The sequence below is a fragment of the Manihot esculenta genome, chromosome 7, assembly GCF_001659605.2.
Source record: "Manihot esculenta cultivar AM560-2 chromosome 7, M.esculenta_v8, whole genome shotgun sequence".
Classification (NCBI taxonomy): domain Eukaryota; kingdom Viridiplantae; phylum Streptophyta; class Magnoliopsida; order Malpighiales; family Euphorbiaceae; genus Manihot; species Manihot esculenta.
Genome location: NC_035167.2, coordinates 821,064 through 841,067, shown reverse-complemented (window position 1 = coordinate 841,067; position 20,004 = coordinate 821,064). Strand labels below are relative to the sequence as shown.

The window sequence follows — 20,004 nt, the reverse complement described above, 5'->3', positions numbered from 1 at the left end:
AATCATATTAGGACAAATAAATCAAATTGTTGTCAAATAAGGGCTCAAGACTATAGCTCTACAACAGTTGTCCATTTAATGTAAATCCATTAATCTTCTCTTTTCTTCTTCTTTCTTACATCCCGCAATCCATTCAACCCACAAATTCTAAATCTCAAATATCTATTCAACCCAAAAGCGATTGAGGATGAGATGGTCAGGAGAAGAATTAAGCGACGAGCATTGAGGGGCAGCGGTGAGCGACAAGCGTTAGAGGACAATGGCAAGCGGCGAGCATCAAGTATCGAGGTGAGGGAAGGCAGAAACGCTAGACCAGTTGTTGACTACAATGCGATGATGGTGGATGAATGACAATGGAGAATGAATGACATGGAGGGATGAATAAAATCAAATAGACAAACAAGCATTTAGAGGGATATTGTTGAGCAACGATAACATGAGGAGTGTTAATCAAGCAATGCCTTATCTTTATGGGTTGTCTTAGATTGTGATATCATTGTGCAACGATGGCTACTACAAAAAGGTTGATTTTTAAGAGAGGAGCTTCTGAATTTAACGAAATTAAATTTCAAGATCAAAATATCATACTCTAAAAAATATTTTGATTATTTATTTTATCACTAATAATATTTTTTACGGAAAAATTTCTAATATTCACTTGATGAAATTTCAAAAACTAAATCTTAGGTTCTAAAAATAAAACAACAAATTTATCAATTATGCAACAACTCAAAAATGAAGAAGTAATTTTCTTTTTTTTTTATAAGGCAAGAAAGCATGGCGTTGATTGACTCAATAGTTACATAGCTTCAACACAATAGTTCTTTATGATTGGAAGAATTCCCATCATCGAGAATGACCAGCCAATTTCCGTTAAACCGATCACGGTTCAAGTTGAATTAGAAATCAGATCAAAATTGATTTTGTCAAATAACTTTTCAGAGGCAAGGCTCCATCTTCCCTTGTCAACCTTGGAACTGGACTAGATCAAAATTGACGATTTCGCCCACTTTTTGAAAAAATGGGGAGAAAATAATTACAATTGAATTGCATCAGACTTAGGAATCAAAACCTAAATCATATTTAAGCTGGACCAAAATTAAAACCGCAGATTCCTGAGTCTGTAAACAGGATTTGTAAGGTCCGATTTACAGCCTCCCAACCAACTCTGATTTGAAGAGAAGTGAAAACGAAGGAAAAGCCAACACCAACTCTTTAAGATCGTTTAAATGGTAGGTTACATCAGCAGACAGCAGGTAAATTGTTTGTCACAAACAAAAGCAAGTCTTTACACTTGTAGTTACTACATGTTCAACCATTTCCTAATGCATACATACAGAAGTTTTTGCTATTTTTACACAAGTGGTGAGTGGAAGTGAAATGGAATTCCATGGAAGATCCATCATATCTTCCTTACCTCACCTATGAAAATGCTCTGAGTTGCCGAGCATCCAAAGCCAAGAATGAATTGCCGGAGGAAACATCCAATAGAGAGGATGTCAACCCCAAGTCCGGTATGCCGAATGCCTCCATCTTTGCCTAGAGAAAGGGAGCCTTCCATTAGACACAGAAATGGATAGAGCAAATAGAAAGGAACAAATAAGTTTAGCTTTTGAGTCAGGAACCAAACTGGTGCAAACGTGCTGGAGGAGGCACTACAACTTTATGTGGAAACTTAATTAATGCGCAGGGCCGCATTCGTGACCCCATGCCAATTTGTGCTTTTCCTCTGCTGACTCAAGAAGCCTCCAGTCAAGATATCACCTGATGATGGATGATATATTGATGACTGTCCATGGCCATTGCCATTACCATTGGAGGATGTCTGTGCTTGCATGTCCCGAGTCTCCTGACTAGTATATTCTTTTACTTCTTGCAGACCACTGGAGGAATCCAAATCTCTACTATTGTTTTTGGACAACCATTCAGAGCCTGAGAAGGTGGCAGATTGTTGTGAAGGATTAGCACCAGAATTTACATCTTTATCTGCTGTGTGGTCTGTAGAATTATTTTGTGGCTTCTTAGTACTTAGAAAACGGCCTCCACAACCTCTTGCCCTTCTCATAGCATGTTGGTGACGAGACTCATGAAGATATGGCTGTAGCAAATGACGAGATTCAGATCACATGACTAGACACTCTTTTGAATCCAGAGTGCAATAACTCAACCTCAGATTCAACATAGTAAATTACATAAATAGATTCCAGACCACAATAATGCAGCTCAGAATTAGGGTTCATTAACGTCAATAAAAGCTCCGTGCATAAAATAATTCATGAGCATACCAATTTAGCATAACACTCATCTGTAGCTCAAGAAAATTCACTCTATTCACCTGTTATTTGCAGTTCAGTTTATACTCCAAGTCAAAAACATGTTTTAGTTCACCCCTTTAGTTGGTGATCTATTAGAAATTTTCTCCTAGAGCAAACTGGACATGCGTATGTCGGTTCTCTTAACTTCACAACCCCAAGCTTAGTCCAATTTGGTGTAGATGCTAATCATGCAATGCACAATGCAGATTGTACTAATTGGAACTTAGACTTGGATACATACACATAAAACAAGATGCTCTGAATTCCATCAGCACAATATTTCACCAACAAAAGAAACAGCCTGAGAACTACAATTGCTACAAGTGAAGCTTCATAAAGTTTGACCATGTCATTAAGTATTGTCATTTTTGAAACTCTCATCAACATGCAGGCAGTTTATTAAGTAAGGCATAATACGAAAATGTGAATCTTCTCTTCCTGGACTTCTAGTATCTGCCAGCTAGAGATCTAGTTTAATTTTCTACCACCACCTAAAGCTAAGTCAATTCTTCAAAGCACTGATCACAAACAGTTTGATTCATAAAGTTGCAACCACAAAATTTCATATTCCCAAAAGATATTTGAACTTCTCATTTATTGTGTTTGTAACTAGTTAAGCAAATTAAGCAGTTAAGAAGAATTATAAGCAACATAAATGATGAAGTTTAACATCTATTAGTTCCTTCTGAAAAGGAATACATTAAGTCAAGTCATAAAGTTGAGCAACATTGGAACCTAGTATAAGTTAGCTACATATTGCGGCCAGAGCAACTATGATGCCGACTAGCAACTAATATTGGACGAAAATGCATGAATTAACTAATTAATCTATTTTCATATTTGCTTAGAAAGAGAACAAAATGGCTTCAAATTTATAATAAAGGTCAATATCTCTTTGTTCTACAGCAGTAAAGTATAGCCAAAGTATAACCATAGATTAGCCAATAGAAAACACCATCCATTCCAGAGAATCAAAAAGAATATAAACATTGATCCGACCTTTCTGGCTTTTATTGCTTTCTTTTCAAGCTCAGCCTTAGCACGTGCCTGTCTTCGTCTCAAAATACCGTGAAATTGCTTTGCATTTACATAAACAGGTTCTTCTTCCATTTCAAGGGGCAAAGGCATTCTAGCGTGATGCAAGAATCGAGGAGGTACCTAGCATCACATCAGAATTATCAAAACGCACACTTGTCTGACATCAATAATATGCAATAATTCTTTACTTTAAGTGAATGATAGTTATTGAAAAAGCAATGGTTCAACTGTGGGTAGCCTGGCACTTGACCAGTTTGACATACGCCACAGTTTTGATAATTCAGTTCCATTTGTTAAGAACTGAAAAATCCGTGGAATTTCAATAATTGAACAAGACATCAATTCAAAAGAAAAAAAAAGAATCTAGGAGAGAAAATAAAAGGATGTCAATTCATCGAGACAAGGTTGGAAGTTATCTGGGGTTCAAATGTAATGCATCCTCAAGGTTAAGGTGTGGTACAACAGTATTCTGTATTCTCAAAATTACTGTAGAGAGAAGACCATGGATAGCATACCATAGCTTGTGGTGCATAACTTAACGCCCTGCCATGTTGTGGATCCAAATATGGATATGATGCCAAAACCTGAAAAAATATTTAAATTCAGAATAGTGCATTGTTGGAAAAAAATTCAAATCTCGGACAGGTGTCTGACAGTGGCAATTACAATTTTAAGCATGTGACACATGCACATTAGATCTGAAAGCACATATACATTAGGCATCCATGCACATGAGAGAGAGAGAGGGAAGAAGGGAGGGGGAGAGAGAGAGAGAGAGAGAGAGAGAGAGAGAGAGAGAGAGAGGGGGGGGGGGGGGTGAGAGATCTTACAATTGAATGACCAAGAAGTTCCATTTGTGGATTTGGTTCAAGGTGTCCACCCATGGCAACAGGTGCCATCATTGGAACGCATTTGACATGATCTTGTCCATTACTTCCATCTGGTCTAGAAAAGAAACATTTGCTTTAATATCATAATATATGATTCTTTCTGCGGGTAAGCAAAAGCATGATATTTCATTAGAAGAACTCAAGTTACAGGCATTTGACATGATCTTGTCCATTACTTCCATCTGGTCTAGAAAAGAAACATTTGCTTTAATATCATAATATATGATTCTTTCTGCGGGTAAGCAAAAGCATGATATTTCATTAGAAGAACTCAAGTTACAGGTTATTTATCCATGCATATTTATGGCAAGAAATGGAACTCATTCCACTCAAGGTCTGCACAGGCATTCTAAAACAGTTCTCTAACAAAATAACTCCTAACTTAATGCATTTCAGAGATACTATTCTTAGGCAGGTGCCATTGAAAGTTTTCTCGCTTTTCCTTTGTTGTCTGCATCAAATGGGAATTTGATAAATATTCTTTCCTATGATGATGGGAGGGACAAGGGACTCTCGCAGTAATTCTTGAGATCAAAATAAGTGGGGTCATGAAAATCATAAGATGAAAATTAAAGTAACAGTTACTTTTTTTTTCCATTGTTCTTATTTATGGAATCTGTAAAGGAGAAAAAGAACAAAAAAGTTATCTCAGAGATCTATTTCTTGGTAATTCATCTCTTTATAGGAATATATATGTAAGAGAGCCTTCTATATTTTATTCAAGAGTTTATCAATGCATGGTCAAAATAGGAAGTTTGGAGGACATTTATGATACTGAGTGAAACATAAACTGAGAGCATCAACAAAATTCCTCTAACCAACCAAAGAAGGCTACGGTATTTTTTTCTAAATAAACCTCATGACAATTCTAAAAGCTTGAAATTCTGTAGGAAACAATCTCAAACAAAAATAAATTTCGGGAAAGCAGACCAGATGTTGAAAGACTATTGCATGCTCTGATTACAAGAAGTAGGAAGCATGCAAAAAATAATAAAACATTATGTTCAATCTCATAAAGATTTTTAAACTAATTAAAAGCTTAATTCAAACAATTCTTGTAGTAAAATAAAATAGAGCCACTTTGTCTGATGGTTTAAGGTTTTAGAATTTTTAAGCATATACAGAGTGCTTTTTTGTGAAACATTTTCATATTGAACAATAGTTAGAAGGATAACTACCAGATTGTGATGCCATAGCGATATGGGAATCTTTATTGGAGTTTTCTCCACTCTCTAAGTCTAAGCCAGAATTAGCTTGTGACTGGATAGATCCATCAGCAAGGGAACCATTCAGGTGCTCTACTAAGGATGATTTTGATGGGCTTTCCCTAAAGATAGGACCATTTCCGACTCCCTGCCACCAAGGTTGAGAATAGGTGGCCGATTGCAACACACTCTGTGCACTCTGATCTAACCGATGGGCTCCAATGTCAGGTTTTCCCGGCATTATTCACTTCCCCCAAGGAAAAATATCACAGGCAGTTGCCCAGTGCTCAACAAATCTACTGGAATAAAAACAACCAAGATAACAGAAACTGAAATAAATAAACATTACAAGATTTAACATTATATTTAAGTTCTGAGAAGCTGAAGAAAAAAAAGGGGAAAAAGACGAAAAATAAATAAAGTTCCAATCCAAACATGGCTACTGATAGTGAATTTGGGAAGTTTTAGGTGTTTTACCATCACACTTCCAAAACTGCTCTACTTCCTTAAAACAGAAAACGCATATTAAAAGGAATATAAAGAATTCCACACAACAAAGAAACAAAGAGCATAAGCAACAAGTCTCCAATACATTCAAGGTCACAAGCATCATTATCAGTAACCTTCCAAAAGAAAAAACAAATACCCTACTGAAAACTATAGCTTTAGAAGGAGGAAGAAACGAAACAACTTCAATTTTCATATGTAGTGATATCTAACTTACAATTATCACAAAGTTTTTCATAATTACTTTACAAAGCTATGCCCAACGGAACCTGGAGACAAACAATTTATCTCAATTAAGCCCATAAACTGCACTCATTCTGCTATACACTCTATTATCAAAAAGCAAGCTAAACAAAACCAAAACCACAGAGTACAACTCTATCTAACTACCCAGCTTTGAAAACCCAAAACGCAAACTTCCATATTTCCCAGTCTTCCCCTCATAACTTCCACCAAACCAAAACACAAAATCCCCAAGAGAGAGACCCACTATCAACAACACAAAAAATAAAGACCAACAACAAAATTTGGATCAAAACAGAGCATAAGAAAAAAAAAAAAAAAAGAATATACAGATAGAATTGCTTACAGTACAATTGAAACCCTAGAGATCCTGCAGCCTGGAGAATCTATGTGAAAGTCGTCGAATTAAAAAAAAAAAAAAAAAAAAACTCTGCAACCTCAAGAGCGACATCGTGGCAATCTGACGGAGAAAGAGAATAATAATATATAAAATAAGTTATTTATTTATTTATTTATTATTCTTTCTTTATTGCTTACGCAAAGGTTGTTTTCTTTGTCTCTTCTAAGGAAGAAATTGACTGAAATGACAAAAATACCCCTGGTCAATTATACTTATCTTTCCTCCTTTCTTCAACCCTTTTTTTCTGTGGAAAAAAAATTTTTCTTTTTAAATTTTTTTTTATAAAATAAAACATACTAAACAGGGAAATTATATATTTTAAATTTTTTAAAATTTAATATTTTAAATAAAGATTAAATGATTTTATAAAAATTTATTTAAATCTTTTTTTATAGAATAAATCATATCAAATGGAGTGTGAAAGTAAATATTAATTCCATTTTAAAAAAAAAGGAAAAAAAGGTACAAAATAATTGAAGTCCCACCAAGTACATGACCAAAGTGATCAAAAGCAAAAGCTATATAATTGGTAAAAGACAAAGTGAAAGCATTCATCTTTTTTTCCCTTATTTTTTACTCAAGTAAATATAAATAAAGGGGGAAAAGTAATAGAGTTTTGAAGTCAATATTTAAATATATTCAATATTTATATTGCAATTATATTTGAGAAAAATATAAAAATATATTAGAAATTAAACAATATAATTAAATTGTAAAATTTTTTAAAATAATTTTTTAAATTGCAATTATGAAAGTTTAATAGAAATAAATTGAAGATCAGATTGTTCAACAAGTGACGACTGTAACGATCCGGAGATCGAATCGCTACTGGCGTTAGGATTCAGATCAGTTTAAAATCGCCGAGACCCATAGCAAGCTTATTATACATTCTGTAAACCTAGTAAATCTCATACATTATCAACAATTTTCATAAAAAATTTGAAACTTTACATCTACCAAGTTTAACCTGTGCATAAAATCCCATATTAGAACCATTTTTTTACCCTTTTAGGACACTCCGACATTCTTGAATTTCATATTTCAACGAAAATTCCGCCGAAAAGTGAAAATTTTAATGTCGGGATCTAATCGGGTGTTACAACCACATTGTGAGTTTTCATCCAGGAATGGAAAGTTTACTTTAGCTGTTAGAAATGCTTGAGTGCTAACTTCATTTTTTACCTAACTTCGAAAATTATTAATGTTTTAGTCCCCATGTTATTTTCACACTACTAATTCAGTTAGTCTTAACCCCAATTATTATTAAGAGAAAAATTATTATTTACTCTATATAATATGAAATAATTTATTATTAATTATTTAATTTTAAAAAATTTATTAAAGTATTTTTAAGGTTTTAAAATATATTCCATTCAATTTTAAAATTATTATTTAATAACTCATAATTTAATTTGAAAATTATTGTGTAACATTAATTTCTTAATAATATGTAGAGATTTCAAATATTTTATTATTAAATAAAGATTAATTTTATATAACTATAATTTATTTTAATTGAAAGATGATATAATGATAATTTTCATTTATTTTCATTCATATTATTAAGGATATCTTTCTACTATTACAGTCAAATTATTTATGTTAAAATTGAAAAATGAAACTGTAAATATAATATTGAAGAAAGAGTAAAGAAATTAGAGAAGGGGCAATTTGGACATAACACGTAAGAAGCAATTCATGTTGATGGAAAAAATAAAGATGAGGTCAAGAAATTGGAAGATTTTGCCAGCGATGCAATATCTGTAGAAGGGGAAACGTGTCATCAAACAAATGAAATAAGAAATGGACCCCACTGATTATTGGCCTGCCACGTTGTAAAATCGTCAACTATGCAAGTCAACAACTTTTTATTTTTATTTATTTTTTATTATTGCTGATCACATGTTAACCGACGCCGTTTGATGGCGGCATTGCTTTATAAGAGAACATTTTTTTCAAAAAATTTTGGTGGGCTTTGCTTTTCTTATAATTTTCAATATTTATAAAAGGTCATTTAAAGGATAGGAAGTGTAAAAGCTAATGTCGATGAAATTAATATTTTTCAAGCAAAATTTTCAATTAATTTACTTTTGATAATTGAAAATTATAAATAATATAAAATTATTATTTTATTAATTTAGACCATAAAATTAAAATAATAATCAGTAAAAAATTAAATAATAATAAGCCATTGATAAATTTTCAAATTAAAATCATCACCAATAATTAAACTAATTAAACAATCCGCTACCGCATTTATTTTTCTATAAATTTTTATCATCTTAATTTCCCTGACAATTTCTCATCAAATTAACAATTTTAAAAAATATTAATTAAAAAATTTTAAGCCTCTTAATAAATAAATAAGATGTAATTTTGGAATTAAATTTTTAGAAATAATGTTGACAGATATTAATTTAATATGTTTCAAAAAATAATAAAATAATATTTTGTTCTAAGAAATGTGAACGAGGACCAAAAGAAGCAGTGTGGGGTTGGGGGATGAAGGGATCAAAACACGTGTGAACACACTGGAATGTTTAGGATCGAGATAAAGCCACGTGGAGACCAGAGGGGCATCTTGACGACAGCTAGAGAAAACCGGCTACTCCATTTTAGTTTATATAATATATAAACTAAAAAGTTGAGATAAAATGCCGATCAAACAATCTGATGATAATATATGAATCAACCAAACAAGGACTAATACTACGATTTCAAGGAATGGAAGTTCATTTAAATCTCTCTCCATTTATTCATTTGTTGCATTTGGAATGCAAAACTTGGCGATACATTACACATGCCGAATGCTTTCAAAGATTACTTACACGTACAACCCTTTCCCCCCCTTGGATTTTCTTTCAAAATCAGAACTCTTTGGATCCGTATGTTGTCAAACATAAAATTACTAACCTTTGGGAGCTACTCGGTTATGGAAACATTCCCTCCAGAAATTCATCAAAGTTCTCATCATCAGAAGCTTTATCATTGTCTCCTGATATTGAAGCCTTTTTACCTGTTGAGAAGAAAATGCATAGGAGTCTAAGCACAGCATTTACCGGCAGGCAGGCGGGGTGATGAGTTTACTGTTTATTTCTTAGCATGAGCTGAAGAAGCTCTAATTGAAATATGTTTTGGCCATGAGTATAATAGAAGAGTAGCAACTTGACTGATAGCAGTCTGAGCTAATTAATACCACGAGGAGAGCTCAGAGATCAGAAACATTCTAGTAGAATAGCACATACAGTGGTATGCCATTATCCTATCAAACTGTAAACTTATGTAGAATAATTGCAGTTGAAGTAACATTAATGCCATCTACAAACCTCTTTTTCTCTTCTCTTTGCTCCCTTCACTATCAGAATCATCATCATGAATCCTCGTTCGTTCCCTGAAAGTAGACCGTTGGTCAGCCCCTAAACAGCAAAATTTGAGGCAATTATAATTTAACCATTACACTATTAGAAACCTAAAAAGACCATGTACCTCTTTCTTTTATGTTCTTCCCTTTCCCTCTTCTCCAATTGCTCCTTTTCTTTCCTATTTTTGTAGTTAAGCTTTTCTGCGCATCTATTTACAGTCACTCGACATAAGAAAAATTCAATAATAATAATAAAAACACAAAAATACCAACATTAAGGAATTTCATTCCTGTGGGAATAAAACAAAAATGTGCTTAGCCGCATTGTAATGATCAGATTTTTATAAGAAATACTAACTTTATAAGAAGAACCCAAGAAAAGTTGTTTACGTGTCTATGGCAATCTTATGACTGTGTCCACACACAATATTGCTTACCGTTATTTGCAGCTAAATATCAGAAATCATATAAAAGCACAAAACGTTTATCGAGCACATATTAATGGTCACTGAAAGGATCAAAATGAGAACACTTGACTAAAAAATTTGGAAGTTCTCATGAAAAATTCATGTTCTCTGAACTGCAGAATGAGCAACTTAGCAAGATAATGATATCTATTCAAAGGAGCAGCTTCTAATAGGAATGATATCTATTCAAAGAACCAAAGGGAGACTAGGTAATGAGCCAAACAAAATAATGTCAAAGGGTCACCAAGCTAACAGAAGCACAGAAGAAATTAAACAGAAAACAATGACAGAAACAAGCATGTGCAATACAAGTGCATGCATGCTAGATCATGCAGGCAACTTCCATAATAAGTGATCAACAATTCAACATAGTCAAAACTAAAAGGAAAGACAGATCTCTTGCAAATTCAGTATGCAGTCATGTAGCTGTCCGCTAACCTGGAAAAAAGAATCAATTGCAAAAGCAGGAGTTAACAGCCTTCATAAATACCAACTCACCTTTCACAAGTTACCAACTTCACAAGGGCTTGTTTGTTTTCACCAGCTTCAAAATAAGAAAAGTTCACCTGCAACATACAAGCTCAAAATGTGAAATACAGACATGAATGGCAAATCAAACCAAGCATGCATGGCATGCTTCAGGTTGATTTCAAGCATAAAATAAAGGCTTAATGACCAAAAACCAAAACCTTTTTTTGAATTTTCAATTTTAGTCAGTATATGAATGAATATTGCTAATGCATTAGTAATTGTTTGTAAAATGCTGTGATGCCCCAATTATAAACAAATTCAAAGAAAATGATATTAAACTAACTGCTTACTAAAAAAGTGCATACCTCATAGCTTGCCAAGCCGTTTTTTTCATCACAATGCTTGTTACCACATATAAACTGCCCTGACAAAATGGGGTAATAAGTCAATGCATAACTTCTTATAACTAGACATTCTTAGAAGTATAAGGAACAGAACAACAATCAGATGAACAGGGAAAAGGACTAGAAGCTATATGAGGGAGAAATCTCATCTAGAGCAATGGTACTTTCACCCTTTTTCTTTTTTCATTAATTTATTTTAAATTCTTTTTAAGTATTGGTAGAGAAAGGGAGGACTTACAAGGGAAAGAATCTAGGAGTTGTGGAGAAGTAAAAATCTCAGAAAATTTTGGAAAATATATAATGAAACAATTAAAGCAACTGTTTATCTATTGGGCATGGTGTGAACGGCATCTCATCTCATCATGCACAAAAAGAAGAAAGAGATTCCCAAATGATACAAGTTCCTATAATCCACAATCAAGACAAAATATTGCCAGTAACAAAGAAAGAGAATTGCACACCTTTTCCAGAGATGACTTCCTTCTCTGTCCTCCATCTCAAACCAATCTGTATGGAGAAATTCAAAAACTCTTGAAAATTTATTTCAAATGTAATGCAACACAATATTCAAGTTTTTAACAGCACAACTGGGCATCTATATCTCATCCATTGCATTTCCACTGAGGGTTTCATTATACTAAATAAAGTTCAAAAAGCTCCTTTTTGTTGTTCCTTACAACAATCATAAACTATATATTCATCTTTCTGGTAAAATTGTTGATTTCTCCATTAACTTGTCTCTAGATGGCCAATATCATAATTTGTGATAGTATAGTAAAATCGCAAGTTTCTATTCTTATTTGATAGCTAAAACTTGACACATATATTGAAAGCAAGGCCACTAAGATTGATTGCAGCAAAGATTATTCACGATTTCTCAAATCAGGAAAATGACTCAAAAGGTTAAGAACTATAAGAGGCATTGAAATACAAGCTTGTAGCCTAACAGGAAAATGATAGGGCAGATTTTTCCAAACTAACACTACCTTGTTTCACAAGGTTTAATACACTTCCATCCAAAGGATACTCATATGATATGACTATAACTTCTAGAGACAACCCATATACTGAAAAAAATATCATCAGTTTTATCAAATAACATGAAAAAGAACAACAATAATAAGTATAAGTGTTAGGAAGAGTGAAATTCTCCTGGGTTTATTTTAGCAGGCCTTTTGTCATAGAAACATCACATGAACCAATTTTTCCAAAGAACTAGCTTAAATAACCTAACATAATGGTTGCAGATGATGGATTTAGTGAAACAACCTAAATATAAAAATAACTGGCACAAGAACAAATAATTGAAAACAGTTACCATTATACAACTTACAGTACGGATAACCACATACCTTGCCGCTCTTGTAATGTGACATGTCAGCTATGCAGTATCTTTAAAGAGTTAAGGTCCACAGACAAGGGTTTTTAAAGTAGTTCAATGTGATAGCAGCAAACACTATGGTTTAAAACCAGAATAAGAAAGTTTAGACAAATAAAATGAGATTTTGTAACAAAGGATACTCTTTAAAAAGCTTATCATAGTAGCGCTTCACCAGCCTTTGCTCCCAGGACGTGTCCATATCATCTTCCTCAGTACGTATAAACCTTAAAAGTTACAGTGATGAATTAATAGTCAGCGCAAATATTCATATCAAGAAGTTAAGAGATAGACTATCTGATATATTACAAATTCCTAGAATGACCCCTGATGAAAAAGTCCATCTTTCAATAAAAAATATCCAAATTCCAGCTGCATCAAACTATAAGTCTATAACTGCATAACTAATTCTCAAACAATATATCAAATAGCTAAACTTAAAAGCGAAAAGTTCATGTTGCAGAAAATATAAAATTAGGCATGCACAATAATTCATAAGAATTTTCTTACAAGACCAGCATACCTATATCCTTCTCTTAGGGTATCCCGATCAGTTTTAACTGGCAATTTCACATTTGAAGACCTCTCTTTTCCGTAGAAGCTAACTGCATCAAATTGAACCCAGTAAAATACAATTAAAAAAATTCAAAACATATGTTTGTACACTACAATCTGGTTTAATCACCTACACTGTAGCACATAAAAACAACAAAAGGAGCATTTTCATGCCAAGGAAACGAAATGTAAGGATGATTGTAGCCTTCTTCCTTCCTCAGTGGAAGAGACTGTTCATCATCCATTTGCTATAGGACATATAGGATTTCACAAATAAAAAGCTCCCCATTTGCACAATTCCTCTTATGTCCGCCTTTCAGGCTTAAAAAACAAAGGAAACAAATAAAGCAACTTTTAGGCCTAATTCAATTAACAACTTCATCTTTCAAGTTCGAGAGCTACAAATTATCATTTAGCTAAACCGTACAGTACCATAATCGTTCAAGAATTTCTTGTGCCGATCGTAGGCGTTAAGACCTCGAATATGAGCTTGATATTGCCTGTCAAAAAAAATTTTTCAGCACCCAAATCCATTGACGAACAAACATGTACACCAATACACGAATCAAAATTTTAATTATTTTTGAAAAAGAGGGAAAGGGTCCAGAACGTACTGTTTTCTCTCTTCTCTGTCGTAGATTGCAGATTTCAGAGACCCAAAAGAAGCCATTTTTCTCTGTTTCGAGATGTAAAACCCTAGTCTGTGGCCTTTTGGACGTGAAGGACTTGCGACTCTCCCTCTAGTCTTCGAGTTTGATAGCCATTTGCAAAAGCTGCGATTTTATTCCTCTTCTTAAAGTAAGAATTTATCGCCTGGAACTGGAAGAAAGAAAACGCGCAAATAACTTCATCGTCTCCGCTTTAAAATAAGAGAAATCTTAGCTGAGCAACGCCGAAACGTATGTATCATACTTAGTTTTATTTTTAAAAAAAAAAATCAAATATTTATCCTTTCTCACGTTTATACCCTAATTCTAAAATTTTAAATAATAAAATCAATTTTTTCATATCTATCCATCTTAATTAATTTTAATAAAAAAATTTTAATACATATATCATACCACATAAATTTCTCTTTAAAAACTTATTAAATAAAAAAATCTAAATATTTATATTTATATCATAAAATTTTAAAAATTTTTAATTTATTATAATTATAACCTAAAGGATTAATGATAATTTATAATATAATTTTCAAATTTTATTTAATTAATAAAATATTTTTTAAATATTTTCTAATTTCATTATTTAATCTTTATTTTTATTTTTATATATAATAAATTATAATTTAATAAAATTTAAAATGAAAATAATTATTAACTAAAATATATAATATTTTATTTTATTTAATATTATTAGTACGAAAGTTTTTATTTGATAAATTAATAAATTAATATATATTATAAATTTATTTATTATATAAGTGAATAAAATAAAATACGAAATAATTCAGAGGCAAATTATCCATTAAAAATATAAAATATAATATTTTATTAATTAAGTTTTCCTCAAATAAACTTACTCTAACATTTTTCTTTTTTTTTAAATTTAACTTTTTCTTTAAATTTTCTCATATTTTTTTTAAATTTAACTTTTTCTTTAAATTTTCTTATAAAAAACGATCTGCGTTAATTGACTATCAATGAAGAAAAAAATATTGTTATCCCTATTAAGAGTTTCAGAGATATTCCGATTATCATTTATAATTTCTGTATGGTTGATAGATTTCTTTTTTAACAGATTTATGGCGGCAATCCTCTGACAGTTATTGCATTGAAAGATTTGGTTCCTAATTACAAGCCAGACATTTTATTTTTTATGAAAATAAAAACTCTTAGTTCTCGTATGAAATTTTTCCGTAATTTTTTACATTTTGATAGTTGTTTCTCAGTCAATAGATAAAAATTGAAAAGAGGCTTTACTAGTTATTATGGGTTTTTAGAATCGCAACGACGACGTCAATTTTGGAATCTTATTCAAGTTTTATCTCGTAAAAAATCTCTGTAGTTTTGTTCGGAAGACTTTAATAATTTATGCCAAAGAGATGAGAAATGAGAAGTATCTTTGTCAAATTATCTTATGCAGGAGTTTGCTAAATTATCTTATATAGAGATTTGATTTTGAATAATTGTAAATTTTTGTTAGAATTTAGAACTGATATTTCTGTTAGATAGATTCATCATAACTGTTTATATTTTTACTAAAGAATCTATTAGGTATAATAATTATCTGTATGTTTGGAATGATATCTCTTTGTTTTTTATAAATTTTATTAATATAATAAGTAGTTTTGCTTTAAAAAAATATTAAATATATCAAACAATAAGTGATATAGTTAATAGATATGAGATTTTTATAAAAATTATAAAGAATGACTTTACATAAAAATATATATATATAATATTTTATTTTATTTTATATTATTAATATAAAATATAGTTTTTTATATATTAAAAATATATATATAATTTATAGTTATACATATAAATATTAAATGAAATATTTTAATATTTAATATTTATTTGTGATTTTTTATATATTAAAATTTTATTTACGATAAATATTTATGTAATATTATATATTATAAATATAAAATAAATATATTTTTAATATAAAATTTAAATTAAAAAATTATATATTTTATTAATATAAAAATTCATATTATATTTATTTTAGTCATTTGATTATAATTATGATAAATTAAAAAAAATAAATTTATTGTTTAAACTTTTAAATATAAATATAATTACCGTAAACGTTTAGACTTTTTTATTTAACAATATTTTCATGAAAAAATTCTATGTGGGGCTAAAAATTTTTAAATTAAAATTAATGGATAAAATAAATATGAAAAAATTAATTTTATCATTAAAAATTTTAAGTTTAAAATATAATTGAGAAAAATATTAAACGTTTGAATTTTTTTTAATAGGCCTTATATATTTTTTTTTTCCAATTCATCATTAATTATTATATATTTCAATTAATAAAATAGAAAGTATTACACATTTACCTCTTTAAATGATTATCGTTAACATTTCTCTTAAAATAATACTTGAATCTAATTTATATAATTTTTTTAATTTTAATTTGATTCAAATTAAAAATTTAAATTTGAGACTTTATAATATCTTAGTTTAGTGCTTGATAATTTTTTTTTTCTTTTAAAAATTCTTTTAAGTGGTGCTTTGAGAGAAATAAGGAGAATGGTACAGAATTTCTTCCCATTGGACTGATGAAATCTCTAACCATGTTCCCGCAAACAAAGCTTCTCCATGAAATCTCATATGTGAAGATAATTCTCCCAAGCGACACACAATTCCTGAACACAGAAAAACAAAAGATGGGGTGATTTGATGAGATAGAAAAAAAAAAAAGAAGAAGAAGAAGCAAAAAGAAGATATGTTAATCAAGCTGCAATCTCTTTCTCTCTATTTCTCTCTTGCACTTGTTCCTTAAGCACAAGAACTATTCTTGGGAAATGGAAGCTGCACAATTAGCCACACAGGCAATTTGCAGACAAGATCTCTTAAACTTTAATCCAATAATAACAACAGGAATGCAAGCAGCTTGTATGCTTGTAATCTCCCATATTTTTCATCTTATCTTGACACCTTCAGGACAACCTGGCCCTGTTGCAAACATCATTGTATGTCTTTTCAATCTATCCTTCATGTAATAAGATCAGATTCTCCAGTTTTTTTTTTTTTTTTTTTTGCAGTATTTAATCAGATTTTGTTATCTTTTTGCAGGCCGGTTTAGTGCTAGGTCCTTCATTGTTGTGCAGAGTCAAAAGGCTTAAAGAATTCTTTATCCAGTCTTATTCTATAGAATACTATCAAGTCGTGTCATTCATTTTTCGAGTTTTTTTTATGTTCTTGATTGGTTTGGACACAGATGTTCCTTATATAAGGCGAAATCTGCGTTTGTCAAGCATTATTGCATTTGGTTGTATATTTGTATGCACACTTTTTGGGGCAGCTTCTGCAATCATAGTCCTCCATGTATTGAAGCTGCAGTACAACAAATGGACATTGATAATTGTAATCCCATTGATAATAGCAAATTCAGCCTCTCCTGTTGTGATTCGGATGGCTGCAGAATTGAAAATTGATACTTTAGAAGTAGGAAGACTAGGAATATCTTCTTCTTTGGTGAATGAAATGTCTTGTGTAGTGTTATATTCACTGTACATTTCTTGTCAAACTGGGAAAAAGTTTGGAAATGGGATTCTTTGCCTTTTGTTTAGTGTGGGACTTGTTCTTTTGAACAGACACTTAGCTTTTTGGTTCAACAGAAGGAATCAAAACCAAAAATATGTGTCAAACAAAGAGGTCCTCGTCGTTTTCGTCCTCGTTTTAGCTACTGCTGCCATTATTGAATCCTATGGTTATCTAAGTACACTTGCTTGTTTCCTCTTTGGTTTGCTGTTCCCTAGAGAAGGCAAAACGGCTCGAACATTGTTGCAAAAACTCTCTTATTCTGTTCACAACTTCGTGCTTCCTATTTACTTTGGCTTTGTTGGGTTCCAATTTGACGTGGATCATTTTATGAGGGTTGACAATGTTGTTATGATTGTTCTTATGATCTTGTTGAGCACTGGAGGAAAACTTGTGGGTGCTCTAGCTGCCTGCCATTACCTAAACATTCCGAAAAATGAAGCTGTTATGCTTGCTTTCATCCTCAATTTTAAAGGCCACACTGAACTTCTAATTCTTGAATTAGTCCCTAAGGTCATTGTAAGTTCTTCTCTCTTCACTCAGGTCTAGTATTCATTAACCCTTTTGTTCGTTTTGATTGATTCTACTTTGGTTGCTGTTGTTGTTGTTGCAGGCCTGGTGGAACAGAAGACTTCATAGTTTAGTGATAATAGTGGTTGTTCTTGACACATTAATTGCAGGATTAGTGGTGGTTTTTATGTTAAGATCAAAGGATTATTACTTTTCTCATAAACGTACTTCGCTCGAATCACAAGACACAGATACCGAGCTTCGAATGCTAGCTTGTGTTTATAGTTCGCGTCATACGTCTGCTACAGTTGGACTAATCTCAGCAATGAGTGGTTGTCAGAATGTTCCCTTTACTCCTTACTTGATGCACCTGGTTGAGCTTCCTGAGAAGCGCAGGAAAACAAAGCTGATGTATCACCAGCTACAAGATGGTGATCAATTCAGTGATGAGGAAGAATATGGTGGAAATGATGTGCTTGAGATTAATGATGTGGTTGATGCCTTTACTGCAGACACCAAAATTCTCATCAACCAAACAAAAGTTGTAGCATCTTTTGCAGCAATGTATGAGGATGTCTGCAGTGGTGCAGAGTACTTTCGCGTGTCGATAATTTTCGTGCATTTACATAAGCATCAACGCATTGATGAGAAGTTGGAAGATGGGAAAGAGGGTATCAGGACAAGCAACCAGAAAATTCTGAAACATGCACCATGTTCAGTTGGTATCCTGGTAGATAGAGGACACACAGGATTTAAGAAACCAGGTTCAGAATATGTACAGCAAGTAGCAGTACTGTTTTTCGGAGGTCCTGATGATCGTGAGGCCTTGGCTTGTAGTAAAAGGATGGTTATGCATCCTTATATTAATTTGACATTGATTCGTTTCTTATTATCAGAATCAAAGGAACAAGTTAATAAGTGGAATAATGATGCTTCTCCTAATGATGATGAAGTCCTTCTTGCTATATCAGATCCTGGAATTCAGAATGAGATGGATGATGCATATGTTGATGACTTCAAGAACAGGTAATTAACCTTAAATCCAATTTTCCAACATGACAATGTACAAGTATCTCTCTTTGGATAAACTACTTTTCGTTCTTCGATTATATCAAAACTAACACATATATCACCGATTTTTCAAAATCAGTATCTCATTCATTTTATATTTACCCGTCTGCAAAAAAAAAAAAATTATTAGTTAGTGATTTGAATGGGATTAATTAACAGATATTTTACAAAATTAAGATGTCAATTAATGATTTTTTCATACTATTGAAACTAAATTAACTACTGAAATGACTAATTAGTAGATTTTTTAATATTTTAAAGACATTAATATTTTTTAAAAACTGAAAAATTAATTAATGAGTTTTTCTATAATACATAGATTAAATAGTAATTTTTTATTTTTAATCAGTCTTTTTAAACCATTTTTTTATAAAAAAAAGAGAGATGTATGTGTTAATTTTGATATAAGGGAGAAAAAAAAAAAAAGAAATTATTGTTTGCATGTAACATATTACAACCTTGTTGGTTCAGGTTTGTGAAATGTGGAAGAGCAAGTTTTGCAGAGAAGCATGTGAAAAATGGGGAGGAAACAGGGAAAATATTAAGAGAGATGGGAGAAACGTATTCATTGATAATTGTAGGCAAGGGTGGGAGAGGCCAGTCATCAATGTTAATTGGATTGACTGATTGGGAAGGTTGTCCAGAGCTTGGAACTGTTGGGAATCTCTTAGCTTCTTCAGAATTGAGTATCAGTGGTTCAGTTCTAGTTATTCAACAGTATAGGAACCATTTGAATGAAAAACATGTTGATGATGATTTGTAGGAAAGTTTAATGTAATTCCCAGATTATAATGGTTTGTTAGAAATATATCTTCTTCTTGTTTGATTCTTGGGAATTAAGATGAATGAATTTGAAAAAAGTGCAGGAGAAAAAAAATGGCAACTTTATGAATCATTTCTGATATGAAACCATCAAAGTGAAATATGACAGGAAATGTTTGTGCAGAAAGAGAAGACTTCACCGGCTGA

General features: G+C 31.6%; 3 protein-coding genes across 6 annotated transcripts; 1 reads left to right on the top strand and 2 right to left on the bottom strand.

The window, feature by feature from the left end:
* Positions 1 to 1,195: 1,195 nt before the first annotated feature.
* Positions 1,196 to 6,678, bottom strand: LOC110618637 (nuclear transcription factor Y subunit A-1). Of its 4 annotated transcripts, none has more exons than XM_021761812.2 (7): positions 6,545 to 6,678; positions 5,422 to 5,747; positions 4,184 to 4,293; positions 3,869 to 3,937; positions 3,315 to 3,473; positions 1,631 to 2,098; positions 1,196 to 1,539 (listed from the first exon to the last, which is right to left on the bottom strand). In XM_021761812.2, the coding sequence occupies exons 2-6, from the start codon at positions 5,687 to 5,689 to the stop codon at positions 1,676 to 1,678; spliced, it is 1,029 nt and encodes a 342-aa protein (XP_021617504.1). In that variant the 5' UTR covers positions 5,690 to 5,747; positions 6,545 to 6,678; the 3' UTR covers positions 1,196 to 1,539; positions 1,631 to 1,675. The 4 variants fall into 4 exon arrangements, with proteins under 4 accessions (XP_021617504.1, XP_021617505.1, XP_043813910.1 ...); XM_021761813.2 differs by having other exon boundaries at positions 5,422 to 5,744; positions 6,545 to 6,654; XM_043957975.1 differs by lacking the exon at positions 6,545 to 6,678 and adding an exon at positions 6,173 to 6,510.
* Positions 6,679 to 9,253: 2,575 nt separating this feature from the next.
* On the bottom strand, positions 9,254 to 14,138 carry LOC110619823 (protein FRA10AC1). Its single transcript, XM_021763385.2, has 11 exons — positions 13,849 to 14,138; positions 13,667 to 13,734; positions 13,203 to 13,284; positions 12,823 to 12,906; positions 12,654 to 12,693; positions 11,763 to 11,808; positions 11,263 to 11,321; positions 10,925 to 10,992; positions 10,085 to 10,168; positions 9,925 to 9,989; positions 9,254 to 9,614 (listed from the first exon to the last, which is right to left on the bottom strand). The coding sequence occupies exons 1-11, from the start codon at positions 13,902 to 13,904 to the stop codon at positions 9,529 to 9,531; spliced, it is 738 nt and encodes a 245-aa protein (XP_021619077.1). The 5' UTR covers positions 13,905 to 14,138; the 3' UTR covers positions 9,254 to 9,528.
* Positions 14,139 to 16,715: 2,577 nt separating this feature from the next.
* On the top strand, positions 16,716 to 19,798 carry LOC110618838 (cation/H(+) antiporter 2). Its single transcript, XM_021762100.1, has 4 exons — positions 16,716 to 16,883; positions 16,987 to 17,973; positions 18,068 to 18,990; positions 19,507 to 19,798. Exons 1-4 carry the CDS (start codon positions 16,716 to 16,718, stop codon positions 19,796 to 19,798), a joined length of 2,370 nt encoding a protein of 789 aa, XP_021617792.1.
* Positions 19,799 to 20,004: the final 206 nt, after the last annotated feature.